Raw genomic sequence first — 15,747 nt, forward strand, 5'->3', positions numbered from 1 at the left:
ACACAGGCACGTAAGAAAAACGTTTATTTACAACTTGACACGTTTGGGTGTTCACGTTCAAATTTCTATACGTTTATTTTATTGAGGGTCTAGTTTTTTTGTTATTACTCAGGGTTGTGGTTATCGCAAAAAAAAAGATCAGTTGTCTTGATCTTGGGATTCAGTGTATTTTTGTTATTGAGGGTCTGGTGTGTATGTCCCAGATATTGCTATTGAGTCAAGTGTGTAGTGTGGTTATTGAGAGTCAGGTGTGTACTTTTGCTGCTACTAAGGTCCACGTGTTAATTGACAATCGGGTGTGTTGATATTGAGGGTTTGTGGGTATTGTTGTTATCGAAGGTCTGGTGTGAGTTTTGTTATTATCGATGTGCACGAGTGTTATTCTTGCGGGTCAGGCGCGTTGCCGTTGTCGTTGCTGGGAGCAACCAGTGGGTTCCACGGAGCGCGCTTGCGCTCGTTCTTGTCTTTCTGGTGGAGCGGAGTCAGGTGACTGGTCAAAACCAGATTCCTAAAAATAAAAAAAAATAACAAAGAACAAATGATGAACGCCAATGATCAAATGGAAATGCGCCGACCAAACTCAACTTTCGGGGAATCCAACCTGAACTGCTCATACGAGGCGACGCCTTGCTGGACGGCCCTCAGCTTGGCGTCATTCTCTCGTCGGTATTTTTGTTCCGCTTCCACGCCGGCGCGTAAAGCTTTCTCCAAAGCCGAGAAGTCAATGACGTCACGCCGAGAAGACGCCATCGTCCAATGGGTTATTCTACTGCGCTCATGAGGTCAGTATCTTACTTTTACAATTACGCAATAAACGATCATCATTGAACTATTAAAACGTATAATCGTGACATTTGAGCAAACGTGGAATTTTAAGTGTCTATCGCAACGGGGCCAAGTGCTCTTTACCAAATTCATTTGCCCTAAGCACCTTCTCAAGATGGCCACAAAATTGAGCAAGTTTACCGGGAATACCCTTCCAAGATGGCTGACGTGAACGCAAGTGCACTTTTTCGGAGGCGCTGACGTATTTTACCTTTTGCTTTAAATAAAACGAAAACAAATTCAGTGCTGTTGCTGATGTTGAAATTATACCATACACTCCGAAATGTAAGAAATGTATATACCTGCCAAACGCTTGACGTTCCGATGGCAACTTTCTCTCAAAAATTTTGTCGCCCCGTCCCAATTTTACAATTTGGTTGTTCAAAGGGTATCCACCTTGTAGCTTTTTTCTCCTCACGCCAGTGGCTCTCAACGATTGTTTCGTTGACATGACAACGAACGGAAACTCCAAGGGCCCAAAATTGTTAAAAAAAAAAACGTCACATACGTCAAGAGTGCTATGAGTCATTTAATTTACAATCCTACAAAACATATGCATGTCTGAAACAATAATTATATCGGGATGTTTTCTTTTCGTGTTACATTCAATACAACACTTTTCATGACGTAAAAAACAAATCCAAACAAAGTAGCTCCTTTGGAAGTGAAATCAATTTAACCACGATCATAATACATGTTCTGTATTACGGTTTTGGCCATTTGTCCAAATAGAAATGTATCAATGTTGATGACTTTGGGTTATTTTCTGACCACAAGTTTTATCACATGAAGTCATCTATCACAATAAAACACCTGGTCGTCATATTATTTCTATTGATCTTATTGGCTGACATCATCCGAGAAGCTCGCATCACAATGAGGTCATCGTGTCTTCCGTAACTCAGCAGAATTCTACCCTTTTCCTGCTGTGTATACATTTTTTTCTAGGAATGTCAGTAGAAGGTGCGGAAGGAAACGGCGACTCCTCCAAGGTGTTCTCTTCCTGGCACAAAGTTATGCAAGTATACAGCCCAAAAAATTCTTTTTACAGTGCCATTTTTTTTAAAACGAGATAAATTTCATTTTAAAATGTGAAACATAAAAGTGAAGCCAACTAAGTTGCTCTTGTAAAACACTGTAATAATAAATAAGGCCAAGTGTTTCAAAAGATGAAAGAAAAAAGCCAAACTTGAAATGAAATTGATCATTTTAGTAGTGTAGCAGCAAGGAGCCTGCGTACAAAATGCCCCCCCCCCCCCCAGACCCCCCCCCCCCCCCTCCTCCCCCCGGTGTTGGCCATCACGTTTGGAATCAAAGTCCCCGCGCGCTACCTCTGCCTCTGCTCGAAAACTACGTGGAACTCATTTAGCATGAGCTCCACAATCTGGCTTTGGAAAACCATGTGGACCGTCATGCTGGCCGATTCGGTCTGGGGGCGCAGCAGCGTCGGCCCGAAGACGATGGCCAGGCTCTGGACCGACATGCGGTTGGCGTCTTTGTGCTCCACCACCCTGCGCGCAAACGGAACCCATTGATATCCACGTCGGCGGGGAGGCGGGGTCGGCGCGGGAGCGCGTACCTGCGCAGGTGCCTGAAGAGCAGCTCCATGGTGTCGTGGTTGGGAAGCGGCAGCGAGCGCACCAAGTCCTTCATGTAGGACACGCGCAGGTTGTAGTCAGGAACCTCTGCGGGAGAAAAAACAGGATGCATCAAGGAAAGCTCGCGCACGTCATTACAGTACAGCGCAGTACATTGCTCTTTTCAAATTAAGAGCAAATGAATTGGAATATGAAGCAACTGATTGCTAAATTGCATATATATGCTTTGTTAGGTTTATATATATATATATATATATATAAATTATTACTACTAATAAAATCCATAAAAAATGCAGCGAGAATAACATGAAAGAAAAAGACCCGAAAATGGTCAAAGTACTGACGGATGGCGGCGATGAACTTGTCAAAGAAGCTGAAGGGGAAGAGCGGCTCAGGAAGCTCGCGCAGGAACAGCTTGAGGGATCCCGTCAACACATGAATGTCCTCCCACTGGCCGTCCTCCAAGTCCAGGTGCTCCTCTGAGAATAGACGTACAAAGACGCACGTCGTCATCCGTGAGGATAGATTTTTATCCTCGGGTTCGAATCACTCAAGAAAGACAATGAGCGAGACTTCATCAAGGAGCGTGCGTTCCTGTATAGCTATTACTTGTGAGAACCTTTTCGAGCGTTCTGCCGACATAGAGAGAACATTTGGGACATTGTATGTATATGCGCGTCCACCGTCTAGTATGAAAATGTCCATCTCACGATCGGTAATTGAGCCAACGTTAGGGAAAATCGCGTCGGCTACCGTGGTCGGCTTTGTGTCGAAGCTTCTGGATGACGGCCAAGTTTCCGCTCACGCGGTATATGCCGTCCATATCGAGACCTGGACACACACACAAAAAAATAAAACCTTTGCAAGATGAATCCAAACAAAAAAGTGCCGACCTGACAAAACCGTGCGTGTGCGTGTTACCTCTCCTCTCCACGGCTTTGACGCACTTCTCCACGAATTTTGGAACGGTTCCGTTTTCCCTGTGGCAAAGCGTGTCCAGATGGCAGCCGAAGACGTTGTCTGAACGCAGCGAGCCACGGCGTCACCCGGAGCGCGACGGCGGCATGCGCGGCGGCATGCGCGGCGTCTGCGGCGGCGCCCACCTCGTATGTATCCCTTCTCCTTGACGCTCTGCAGCGTGGGCCTCCTCTGGAGGAAGCGGCGGAGTTTGGTCCGAACTCTCGTCTGCTCCGTGTCGGCGCTCAGCGAACTTCTGCTGCCTGCCGAGGCGTCGCCACATTTTCAGTCACGGCAATTAAGGTGGCGCCGCCCGAGGGGGCGTGGCTTGCCATGAAAGCGCTTACTGGCCCGCTTCCTGTCTTTGTCCTCTTTGTCCGAGGCCGCGTCGTCCTCGTCATCTGACGTGTGTTCCTGCTCCTGAAAGGCGCGACCACACTCTCACGACCGTGTGTGTGTGTGTGTGCGTGCGTGTTTGCCTTACAAGCTGCCGGATTGTGTCTTGAATGACTTTCAGCCAATCAGCAATGATGCTCTCTGTGTCGTACTGCATCAGATACTCGCATCCTTGACGAGTCCGTAGCTACACACACACACACACACACACACACGTTCTTACCAATAATATGTTCTACGCACGGCAAAAAATGCATTACGGTTGATATTGCATATGCGGAATACAAATTAAGCAGCAAAATGCACTTGTTTTTATTCAGAAGTCGGCCATTTTGTCACAGGCTGTGGCTTGAAAATGACATCCCATGTCGGTTTCAGGCGACAAGCAAAAACAAATAGGCCACCCCGAGATGGTGCCTTTTAGAGCAGTAAGACACAGAAAGCGGGCTGACCTCCAAGACGTTCTTCTTGGACGACTTGTCCTTGGGGGCCCAGCACACCGAGGCTCCTCTCAACTCCACCGTGTATTCCGGGACAATCTGCGAGGCCTTGGACTGAGTGAGCAGACACCAGATGAGGTGAGAATCACGCCTGAGCGTTTTCGATGAAAGGTTTGAGTCACCATGTTGCTGCTGGGAGCGGACTTGGGGTCCCGATGGAAGGTGAGGATGCCGCCGTGGAGGACGGTCCAAGATTGACTCCAGTTTTTTCTGTCGTCGTGACGGCGGGATGGCAAAAGTGACAAAAAGAAAAATTTAAAAAAAAACAAAAAAAACTCACCGGATCTTCTTGCCGTTATCGACTACTTTGGTCTTGTTAACGATTCCCGCCTTCTCCAGCAGGTGTCCCTGAAAGCAAAGACGGTAAGTCACGTGATCATCCCATATGTCGTCACGGCCGACCACCACCAGAGGGAGCCCTCAACCCAGTAGGTGTTAGTTTCGCGAGTAAGTGTTCCCGTAGCAACGGCAAACAAATTGAGCAAAGACAAATGTCAGCCGCCAACCAGCACCAAGGACCTGTAGTACCTGCTGGGAGTCTGTGCTGCGATTGGACAGATTCCTCTTCAGCCTCAACCTATCACAGTACTTCAAAACAATGACATCATAAACACCCCGCGTATACTTGTCGACGTGTATGCATAGGTGCGCGGCTGTGTGTGCGTTTCTGTCGGTTTGGGCCTTTTAAATGCGTACGCGTGTGCGTACCTGCGCGCTGTCAGGCGAGTCCCTCCTAAACTCCGCAAAGTCGGACGCGTTCTTCCAGTGTCGCGAGGCAAACGTCTGGGGAACGCAAGTAAGTTTGTCAACCCGCCGGCGGAAGCGTGACAGACGGCGGGCGCGATGGTCGCCGGTCGCCACTCACGTCCTCGGCCACGCTGTGTCGCCACGCCAAGCGCTGATCCGGCGCGCCGTTCGCCATCCGGACGCCTTCTTGGAGCTCCACGTGCGCTCTGGGAATGACGTGCTGCCGAGCATGCTGGGAAACGCAACAAGGAAAACATGACATGGTTGTCATGGGGACAAGACAGTACTAATGGATTTTTTTTCTTGTGTTAAGTGTTCACTTATAACTTGCAGATTTAACACTGCGTTTGGAATTATTGAGTCATTCCCAACTCGTTTGATGTATCTGGACCGGAATAGTTCCTAAAATAATTGGGAAGTCCAAACTTTTCTTTCAATAATGTAATCTATTTGACCTCACCAGTCTAAACACAGTATTAATATTTCATTTGTGGAATATAAATTAAGCAGCCAATTTCACTTTTGTCTTAGGTGCGGCCATTTTGTCACTTGTCGCCGCCTGAAAATGACATCACAGTTTCTCGGGCTCAGCTGTCTTTCAAGTTTGCTCACGTGACATTTGCAAGCTGAGCCATGATTGGTTGTAACCTGAGCTATGAGCCAGCGTGTGATCATTTTCCTCAGTCACTCACCTAAAGTGGCCAGCAGAGGGTAGTGTTTGACTTTTTCAGATACCGCGTTTGACAGCATAAGCAACAAGTACCAAGTGTGCCTTGAGATACGACTGACCCGATTCACAAGTCATGCAACAAAGACAATATTTACAACAAGCCCATAGCTTCTGCTAGCTTGGCGCTAACATACAACATCGGCTAAAGATTACCATGCATTTGGTGGCATTGAACAGCTTTTCCTTTCAAAACGCCGTTTTGAAAAACAAAAATTTGAAGGATTTAATTCTGTTGTTCTGCTGTTCTTTATGAAGTGCTTTTTTTTTCCAAAATACCTTGTTTAAAATTGTGAGATTTTGTTCGTTCATCTTTGTAGGTGTGTGTGATCGTGCAAGAGGTACCGTAGCGAAGACAGTGTCACTGCCGTTGCTTACGTCTACAGGATAATCTTCTTCTGGCAGTGGGGGCTTCAAGTTCAATCCACGCACACACACACAAACAAACAGTAATAAAATGGGGTGTGTGAGATGACCCGTGATGTTTAAACTGCACCGGTGAGCTCTTACCGGGCCGTCGTCCGGCCTGGCGGTGGTGTCATCTGTTCTGAGGGCGACGACGGGCGCCACGGTTGGAGGTGTCCAGCAGGTGGCGCCAGAGATGGGGTTGTAGTAGTAGAGCCTTCCTGAGTTTTGGTCCATCAGCTGCTCCCAAATCTCACAGCCGGACTGAAAGGAAAGGCCTTTAGCAGTTTTCCTCACTTCCTTATTTTTTGTTATTTTAACGTTCGTGTATTAGTCCAGCAATTCTCAAAGTGTGTTACCAGCACTACAAGTTCACTGAATTGTTCTCCTTGCGCAGACGAAGTCTCTTAATGCAGTGGTTCTCAACATTTTTTTTCAGTAATAAATAAGTTGCTTCAGGTTCCAATTAATGTGCTCTTAATAAGAAAGTAAATGGAAGTGATTTTTTTACAGCATGAAATTCATTGTCCTGATACCAGGAGAAACCCTGATAAAGTCTTACATACCCCCTAAAGTGCCTTCAGGTACTCCCATTTGAGAAGAGTAGCACTGAAATATTTTGCCTTTATTATATTTCACAAAGAGTGTATTATTGCACAGGCAGATAACCGACTATGAAGGATATCCTCCCCTTCTACTTGTATGGAAAATAAAGTGTGTGTTCTTGTTTTTTTTTTTTTTTTACCAGGGAGGGTGTCGGAGACAAGGAGGAGGCTTGAGACGAGGCTGAGGGGGACGTCGGGAGCGGTGAGGGGGAGCGCGGGTTTGTCCAGGTGGTCTGTCGCGTCAGCGGGTGGAAGTAAAACACCCTCCCGCTCTCCTGGTCTGTGTGAATCTGCAACAGAGTCCTTTCACAATGAAATAATCTACTTCCGGTCACTTCGACAGTGGCGCATAATCGATGGAATAATCGATAATAATTGATCCTAAAATTCAGATCCAACTCCGCGGCACCGACCTGCCATCCGTGCTGCGGGCTGAGAGGGGAGGGGCTTAATATTTCAGAGGAGGTGCTTGAAGATGAGGTGTGGCCTGTGTTGAGGACGATGGAGGGGGCGGGGTCAGGTAGCTGCAGCAGCTCAGGGGCGGGGTCACAGGCCTACGGGTGTCACACACAGGGATTAATGAATATTTCATGCTTTCTTCTCTGGTTTCTTGCGTTAGCCGGCAGACATCGTCATAGCGACGAGGAGTCATTAAATTCCTCATCATGCTTTGCTAGCTAATCATAGCAGCCAGTCAACAACAACATAATTGCCAAATGATGGCGACAATGCACTACATCATGTCTAAATGAAGCTCCTCTCCTCACATTAAAATAGTTCCAAAGTGGTATCAAACCGTAGTCTAAAAATAGGAAATCTAGAACGTTCACCTGTTTGGGGGGCGGACCTGGGTTCAGCTCCCCGATAAGAGCATCTAGGTGGAGATCCTGGATGGACTCGTAAATGTGGTAGGACTCTTCTTCCTTTTTTGGTTCCTCTTTCTCCTCCTGGACATCGCCGTCCTCTTCGCTGTCCTCCGTGGCCTTGATGGCTTCCTCTTCCTCTTCTATATGTTCCTCCGTAACCGCCGCCTCTCCTTGCCCTCCCGGTGAGGGCACGACCTCAGAATCCTTGAGGTCGGGTACGGTGGGCGTTTCCACGGGGATGGGCAGCGTGTGGGGTCGGGCGGCGGTCACGTTAGCCGAGCTGAAGCCCGCATCTTTTTGTTCCTCGGGAAGATTTTTCACCGATAAGCCATCCGTCTTGTCCATGACGTCTAGACCCGAAGGGCTGCCGGTGTGGGGCGGCGGCAAGTCTAGAAAATCCAGCGGGACGCCGAATGTCGACATGCGGTTCTCCGTCTTGCGGTAGCCGCCGGAGGTGTCCGGCTTGAGCCGGATGGTCACTTCATCGCTGGGTTTGTTTCTGGTCCCGCCGGGCTCCTCGAGGACCTTGGGAACGTGAACGGCTACGGGGACCGGCACGGGGACTGGCACGGGAACGGGGGCCGCCGCCGCCGCCGGAGCAGTGGGCGGAGTCACCTCAGGAGCAAGCGGGTAGGCAAAATCCAGAGGGGACGTCGCGTCCGGCGGGAGCTCCTTGACGTACTTGGCCGGGATGTAGAAGGGTTTGGAGGCGTGGTCCCGCCGCACCTGCCACCAGTGGGCGTTGGTCTTGGCCAGCAGGACGTAGCGCTCGTTGGGCTTGATGGAGATGATGGAGCCGTCGCGACCCTGGTACTCATATTGGAACTCCACCAGCACCAGACCCACACCTAGAACAAACGCAACACACGTTTAGTATCCGATCAGTAATCAGATGGCCGATAACAGAGCAAACTGTGTTATCTTTGAGGACCCTGGGAAATCACTGCATTTGTTGCTAGAATTTTACAACAAACATTCATGTCGTCTAAAAAAACAGCGTAACACAAATCTGAAGAGTTTTTTTTTTTCAACAAAGTTAAGGGTTCAAGTGTTGCTACTTTGAACAGTATTTTCCTTTTTTTCGCTGGCCCTAATCCTTTTCTAAACATTTCAATATGCATCCGTTATAAAATAATGCATCTTAAAAGTACGTTCGGGGGTTCTTTGAAAAAATAGCCCATTGATGTGGATGTTAACGCCACTGGTGAAAGTCTTATTTTTGATCACCAAAACACTTCCATGCTCTTAGAGAGTCAGTAATTATTTTGAGTTGGTGCTTGCAGTAAAAAAATGTAATAACCGTTTTAAACATGACCTTACTACCAACTGAAAAAAAAAAAAAAAAACTTCTGCAGCTTGCGAATGCTAAGCCATAAAAAGTGAAAAACTGTAGTGGAACCTAACCTCTGCCCAGCAAGGAGGACGTGGTTGCCATGGTGATCGCCGACTCCGCCCCTCAGCTTGACGGACAACCGGCCGCTCCACGGGTGAGGGGTGAAAGGTCAAGGACAACCATCCGTTCTCTAGGAGACAACAGGAAGTACAAATATCACCTGAAATGTGGCAGCACGCACACAAAATGGCTGTCAGCGGAATTCTCGAGGTGCTTGAGTCCGCCCTGTCAAGACTTGTCTTTCACTACACACACACATACACACATTAATGCGAATCAACACAGCCACACACCCTATGCAAGACAAACGCAAAATACAACACACGCACCGTCCTTATACACGTCAACATATACACACACATTTCAGTCAACGCCACACAATACATCGATGCCAGTCAACACACCAGTCATACATTTTTTCCATATATGACGTCATTTCTGTCTCCAAATAAAGATCATATTGCTTTGTGTGCACACAAAACACACACACAAAGAACAATTGTAGGAGGTGCATCTCAGCCTTGTTTTGTTTACAGAGGGAAGCGTCTGCTTCCTGTCAGTCCTAAGCCACGCCTCCCGGTCACCACCCCCTCAGTGACATCACAAACACACAGAGAGTGTGTTTTATATGTGACTTACTGAACGTAAAGTGTTCCGGGTTCAAAGTCTTGACACTTGTCAGGAAAGTGTCGTGCTGATGCACTTTTAGATTTTTTGCGCCACTGTAGCTCGTGAACACATCATGTGAGTGTGTGTTTCCTGTCTTTGTCACGTAACAGTATGACTGCTTCAAGCAAAGTTGAAAATTCAAATGCTCAAACACACACACAAATACTAAAAATATAAAAACACTTACGATATATTTGAATGTTTTGTACTTCCCATGACGACAAATCCCACGTTAATAATGATAATTAAATCTACTTGTTGAGTCAGCGACCTGATGTCCGACACACCTGAACACACCTCAAGCCTTGTATTTGTGTGTTTCAGGTGTGTCATGAGGCCTTCTGGAATTCCACCCCCTTTTCTGTGTGTTTGTGTGTCCCGTGACCACACCCTTCCCAAAGGCTGGACGCGCGCACACACATAAAACTTAATGTCAATCGACAAAGCAAATGTGACATTTCTTGACCAATTAGACGAGACCTCAAAGTCATGTGACACTCAACAACCTTTGAGTGAGTTGGTTAGCAGGGTCACATCAAATGTGTCAGGTGACATTTTAAAAATGTCACATGACCCAGTAATCACATGCTCGGAAACACTGCGCTCTGATTGGCTGTCACGTCTGTGTCATGAAGATGGCTGGCAGGTTGCCCGGCGACATGGGTGACAACATGCCTCACAAATAAGAAAATCTTTACAAACAAGACTGAAAAATAAGACACATGGAGGCGCCTTGACATACGATTGCCGAGATAAAATTGCACTATTTTACAATTTTTTCCAAACAATATTTCGAGAAATACTGGAACGCGTTCCAGACTCCCACTGCAAATTTCACATCAGTTTAAAGCAGGGCCAATTGGTGGCGCGGATGCGTTATTAATCTGCTTTCATGACTTATAGTACTGACATTCCCACTGATATTAACATTACGACTTCAATAACACTACAAATGAACTAACACATTGAAATTATTATTTTATAAAATTGTACCATTATGAATACTAATACTTTGATGCACAACCGTTCATTAGCATTAGTTTGTAGTAGCATATAACAATGACATATATATGTATATAAACACTACAACTCTAAAATTACTGCTAGAATTGTACCGTAGTAATATTAAAACTGGGGTTAGTGCAATTACAGAGGTTATGAATACCGTAATACAAATACCACTAGAAAATTTATTAACTTATGCAATGGGGTAGCGTGGGTAGAAATACACCTCTTTATACTTAAAGGCCAGTTAAAAGCATGAAAGAAAAAGAAGGTTGAGTACTTGTACTTGCTTTTTTCTTTTGTCGGTTGACGCGCACGCAAGCAAACACACCCAACCACACCGCACATTCCAACCACACGCTCGCGCACGCACGCGCGCGCGCGCACGCAGGAGCTCAACGCTAGCAAGCTAACGAAAAAAAACACACGCGCGCGAATTGCGTCCTTCGTTTCCTTCTTGACTAAATAACTCATAAAAGGGACGCAAAACTACATACACAAATTCACTACTCAATGTCCCGCTAAAACGACACACTCGAGCTCGAAAAAATAGACCGACACACACTTCCATGGATGTGTGCGAGCGTGTGAGTATGCGCGCGTGTGTGTATACGTAAGTGCAATAAAAAGTAGTTGACGTTACCTGGAGTCCAAAGAGAAGCACAACGGTCATGACAGTGTGTCCTCGTGTACTTTTCGTGTATTTTCGTGTACTTTCTGTGTACGCGTGTGTGTGTGAAAATCAGGGAACAGGTTCCTCTGTCATTGGCCCCGCCCATCTCCGAGACCTGCTTGTTTCATCTTGCCAGCCCAGGCCCCGCCTCCCCCATACAAATCCCGCCCGCACGCCACAAAGCACTTCCTGCATCCGGCTTTCTTCTTCCTGCTGCGCTGATAACGTTTTTCTGGCACCATCTAGCGGTGGGTTGTTGTTCGCGCAGGGTGCGCAATCGACGTCTTCCCCGTTGCGAAACAAGGGGAAAGCAACAAGGTAAAACAAAAATGTAATTTAAAGCAGAAATCAACAAATACGCTCTTGAATAAGATTTCAGTTCTGTATTCACACAGCTATTCGTATTCATCAAGGACACTCCCCCTACCAACTCCTACGCGATGGTAGGCTCCAGAGGCTGCTCGCGCTCGCGCGCTCGTGAGCGCGCCGGTGCTGATGCTGCGCGGATGAGGCAGCACTTTTCCCGCCTCCAGCCGGCAGACTGCGTCCAGCGCAAAAGTGACATGACGTGAGGATCCGACGCCCGCCTGCCTCCTTCATCATCACCCACCCTCTTCTTCATCTTCCTCGTCCTCCTCATCTTCATCTTCATTTATGATCTCTGCATGACACCATTGGAGCGGAAGGGAATGAGGTGTGCGTCTGCTGGAGCTGTTGAACATGTGATGACGTCAGCACTTCCTGTCGTGTCGTCTGGGGGGCAGTTGGCCTCCCTCTCTTTCTCTTTTTTTGTTTTGCTCATGCTCTCACTTTCTTTCTCGTTATTTATGTGTCTGCCGCGCCGGACCGCTCCCTCTTCCAACCTGCTTCTTAACAATCCGTGTCGTGTGTGTGTACGTGTGTGTTATTGTCTTTCAGAAAGTGCTGAGTCATGTCCGCCGGTCTGGACGACAGCGACAGTGTGTTTGGTAAGTGGCAAGTGAGAGCATCAGATGCTAAAGCTAACTTTTACGTCAGGTCATGTGACGTGATGACATCATCGGTTTATCGCCTGTCTGTGTTTATGTGCCAGAGCTGAATTCGGTGATTCCCGAGACGGAGCTGCTGGACAACAGCATCCAAAAGGGGCGGGCCCAGCTGACCCGCAGGCACCGCCCCTCCCGCTCTCGTTGCCATGACAGCGTCAGCTCCAATGACGACAATGGCGATGACAGTCTGGATAGGAAACAGGTGCTTAAGTGTGTGTAAATCATGTGACAGCACCTGACCAGCATGTCTGTTTTCTTGCACTTAGTCAATAGCACTAGCATGAGTTTTTAACAGTGAAATCACTCCGACTTGAAATGACCGTGTGTGTGTGTGTGTGTGTGTGTGTGTGTGTGCGTGCGTGCGTGTGTGCGTCTGTGACAACCAGGACAATGCAACATTCTCTGTGCACTCTCCTCTCCAAGTGACAATGCGAGGCTCCTCCCCTTCCCCTGATTTGCTGCTGTCGGCGCGTAGCTCCGCCTTTTCCTTCGACACATCCCTGGTTGGTCGATCACATATCGGCATTCAAAACGTAAAAAGAAAAAACATCGTCCGCTGATCATTTTACAGGTGCGTCGCTTGCCGGAGGACGCCGGCCTGTCATTGGCTGTGACCCCACGGGCGCGCTACCGCCAACTGACCAATGACACGTCTCAAGAGACTTTGGCCACGCCCACCAGCTTGCTTTCCAAGTCTTGTCCCACCTCCTCTGATGCCTCGCCAATTTACACGCGAAGGAGCAAGAGGCCGGACAGTGAAGGTAAAAACACACGCGCACACGGGCGTTTTCAGCTATACTTGTGAGGATGCTTACATGTAATATAACTGTGTGTGTGTGTGTGTGTGTGTGTGTGTGTGTGTGTAAGTTCTGGTGTCCGAGTCCAGTCGAGACTCGAGTCCTCCCGACCCTGTTCCGGTGTTGCTCGACCAGAAAACCAAAAGACGCTTTCAGGATTTAGGGTGAGCTCGGTGACGATGTTAGCGCTGAGTAAGCCCCGCCCCTCATTGTTGTGATTTCACTGACACTTTTGTCATGTGACCAGCGTGACGCTCAGGCGCTCGTACCTTCGAGTCAAGAAGGACAAATTGGACAAACGAGACAAACGAGCCAGCGAGGCGGGCGGCCGGTAAGTCTGACCCGGCCCGTCACACACACATTAAACTTTGACCTTTGACCTCCGCCTTCCACCCAGGGAGACATCCGAAAATCTCAGAGAGCGAGATTCTTCGTCTTCATCTTCACGAGCGTCCACGTCCTTCGTCTCCTTTTCCTGGTTTTCTTCCTCGGGAACGACGCCCGGTTCCCCGCAAATGCACCCCATGACTGAACATGCGTCCTCAAAGTCTTGCTCACAGGTACACACTTCCTGTAAATTGATAAACACTTCCTGTTACTAAATATTTCCTGTTGCTAGTCCAAACTCCTTGATAATTGGCACACAAATCCATTTCCTAATTGATACTTCCTTTTAATTACCATGCACTTCCTGTTTGTTGATGCACTGACTTCCTGTTTATAATTATGTGCTTTCTATTATGGAAACTTTTTTTATAATGCACTTCTTGTTGCTAGCAAACATTTCCTGGAAATCGGTTCTTTAGCTCTCGGTTCTAAACCGCTCTTTAGCACCTGATACAAATTTACATATTAAACATGTGTCCAGGTATTAGGTACAAATGAGCGCTAATGACAACAGTGCTTCAAGTTAACACATTTAACTTGAATTGAAATGTTGTTAGCCCGTAGCAGTTAGCATATAGTAGCAGGAAGACGTGATATTATATTGAGCATGCAAACTGTTAGCTTGTGGCACTTTTTTTGCATGTATTGCAGGAGTCGAATTTGAGCGGGGACTTTTCTCCTCCCAACACTTCCCTGTGTCCTCATGTGGAGTTGTCCTCCTCCATGTCCTCCTCGCATCCCTACCAAACGCTGTCGCAATCTTCTGATGAGGTAACATATGCACGCCATGTAAAATGTATTCTGAAGATGACGTGATTTCGGTCACGTGTGCCAGCTTGGCGACGAGGCTTCGTGCGCGGTTTCGTCTTGGACTAGCCAGCAGGTGTGCGAGTGGCTGCAGGAGCTGAGCATGGACCAGTACGTCCCCGAATTCCGAGCCGGACACGTGGACGGGCGCTCGCTGCTACAGTTGGATGGCGGGAAGCTCAAGGTTAGCTGTTAGGTTTTTTATTCTTCACATGTGCATGATAAACTTTTGGACAAGATCTTGCTAAGTTTATGTTTGTTCTTTTTTTTTTCAAATCACCAGTAGCCCTTAAATTATAATTGGTCACTTGAAAGCAGCAAAATTTGTTTTTATGAGTTAAGACAGAAAATAAATCATTAAATATATTAAGCACAAGACGGGAATTGCATTAATCATTTTATTTAAATTTGGCATTACGTTAGCAAGCATGTGACTAGTTTAATGCTAAGTTAGCATTAAGCTAACACCCAAAGCGTATTTGTTTTGTTTCGGGGTAAACTTCAGCTGGAGCAAGGCTATTTTAGCTCACAAAAACAAAATAGTTATCAGTAAAACAAACAAAAAATGCTTCAGAAATCAAATGATAATTTCAGCTCATCCGAACCTGGGAAAACTTACCTGGGAAAACTCGTAAACGGGTGGGGTTCGGTTTCCGTGGTAACCGAGTGCCGTCCACAGGGCCTGGGCGTGCTGAGCTCCTGTGACCGCGGCGCCCTCAAGCGGCGTATCAAAGTATTGCAGACGGCGGCCGACAAGGACAAGAAGAGCGGAAAGCAGAAGGACAAAGAGCGTCGAAAGCAGCGCGAGCAGCGCAGGAATTAAACTTCCGCCCGCCGGCAGCCACTGTGCGTCACCGGATCGCCTTGTTACGAATCAAAAATGATCAAAGTGCAGTTTCCTTTCGCTCACTCATATGCAAACGAGACGCAAATGCTGTTAACGTTTGATCTGTGGAAGGCAGTTATTGTGATGGCCGAGCTTTCCAATAAAGCTCTTATTGTGAAAGAGCAGGAAGTGTCAAGCACTTAAATGGGAGTTGTCGCTCATCGCTGTGGATTTTTGATGATTTCCAAATTAGAAAAAGTGACTCGGTGTACTGTACTCTTCCTTCCTCCACAGGCCCGGGAATCCACGAAATAAAAACATCTTTAACTCATTCAATCCCGAATACATATTTTTATGTTTTTAATAGTTCAGACCCAGGTCAGGTGCGTCAAGTCCTTAGTATTTTTTCCCAAGTGTTTAGCTAAGAAGACAGTCCAAAAATATTTGGTAATACAGGAGTAGTACTTAGCAATTGTAAGTCTACAATAAATGCAAAAAAAAAAGGTGATATGGCCAACTTCCACCTTCGAATGTTT

At 47.2% G+C, this 15,747-nt stretch overlaps 3 protein-coding genes across 7 annotated transcripts; 1 reads left to right on the forward strand and 2 right to left on the reverse strand.

The window, feature by feature from the left end:
- Nucleotides 1-8: 8 nt before the first annotated feature.
- Nucleotides 9-1,279, reverse strand: dnaaf19 (dynein axonemal assembly factor 19). 3 transcript variants are annotated; one of them, XM_088437260.1, is made up of 3 exons: nucleotides 1,128-1,279; nucleotides 602-769; nucleotides 9-508 (listed from the first exon to the last, which is right to left on the reverse strand). In XM_088437260.1, exons 1-3 carry the CDS (start codon nucleotides 1,274-1,276, stop codon nucleotides 379-381), a joined length of 447 nt encoding a protein of 148 aa, XP_088293386.1. In that variant the 5' UTR covers nucleotides 1,277-1,279; the 3' UTR covers nucleotides 9-378. The 3 variants fall into 3 exon arrangements, with proteins under 3 accessions (XP_088293386.1, XP_088293387.1, XP_088293388.1); XM_088437261.1 differs by having other exon boundaries at nucleotides 602-766; nucleotides 1,128-1,276; XM_088437262.1 differs by lacking the exon at nucleotides 1,128-1,279 and having other exon boundaries at nucleotides 602-1,108.
- An 836-nt stretch (nucleotides 1,280-2,115) lies between these two features.
- Nucleotides 2,116-11,502, reverse strand: arhgap27l (Rho GTPase activating protein 27, like). Its single transcript, XM_088437227.1, has 21 exons — nucleotides 11,337-11,502; nucleotides 9,031-9,149; nucleotides 7,591-8,474; nucleotides 7,174-7,314; nucleotides 6,901-7,050; nucleotides 6,261-6,419; nucleotides 6,096-6,161; nucleotides 5,142-5,255; nucleotides 4,985-5,059; nucleotides 4,805-4,864; nucleotides 4,557-4,624; nucleotides 4,399-4,486; nucleotides 4,229-4,330; nucleotides 3,865-3,963; nucleotides 3,728-3,800; nucleotides 3,527-3,643; nucleotides 3,345-3,443; nucleotides 3,177-3,254; nucleotides 2,768-2,902; nucleotides 2,405-2,510; nucleotides 2,116-2,336 (listed from the first exon to the last, which is right to left on the reverse strand). The coding sequence occupies exons 2-21, from the start codon at nucleotides 9,059-9,061 to the stop codon at nucleotides 2,153-2,155; spliced, it is 2,829 nt and encodes a 942-aa protein (XP_088293353.1). The 5' UTR covers nucleotides 9,062-9,149; nucleotides 11,337-11,502; the 3' UTR covers nucleotides 2,116-2,152.
- A 282-nt stretch (nucleotides 11,503-11,784) lies between these two features.
- Nucleotides 11,785-15,547, forward strand: samd14 (sterile alpha motif domain containing 14). 3 transcript variants are annotated; one of them, XM_088437240.1, is made up of 11 exons: nucleotides 11,785-11,934; nucleotides 12,285-12,334; nucleotides 12,439-12,596; nucleotides 12,781-12,897; nucleotides 12,966-13,155; nucleotides 13,262-13,355; nucleotides 13,439-13,522; nucleotides 13,589-13,751; nucleotides 14,230-14,349; nucleotides 14,414-14,569; nucleotides 15,065-15,547. In XM_088437240.1, exons 2-11 carry the CDS (start codon nucleotides 12,298-12,300, stop codon nucleotides 15,206-15,208), a joined length of 1,263 nt encoding a protein of 420 aa, XP_088293366.1. In that variant the 5' UTR covers nucleotides 11,785-11,934; nucleotides 12,285-12,297; the 3' UTR covers nucleotides 15,209-15,547. The 3 variants fall into 3 exon arrangements, with proteins under 3 accessions (XP_088293366.1, XP_088293367.1, XP_088293368.1); XM_088437241.1 differs by having other exon boundaries at nucleotides 11,837-11,934; nucleotides 12,289-12,334; XM_088437242.1 differs by having other exon boundaries at nucleotides 11,914-12,060.
- Nucleotides 15,548-15,747: the final 200 nt, after the last annotated feature.

Source organism: Hippichthys cyanospilos, chromosome 16, assembly GCF_059441005.1.
Source record: "Hippichthys cyanospilos isolate Australia breed blue-spotted pipefish chromosome 16, RoL_Hcya_1.0, whole genome shotgun sequence".
NCBI lineage: Eukaryota > Metazoa > Chordata > Actinopteri > Syngnathiformes > Syngnathidae > Hippichthys > Hippichthys cyanospilos.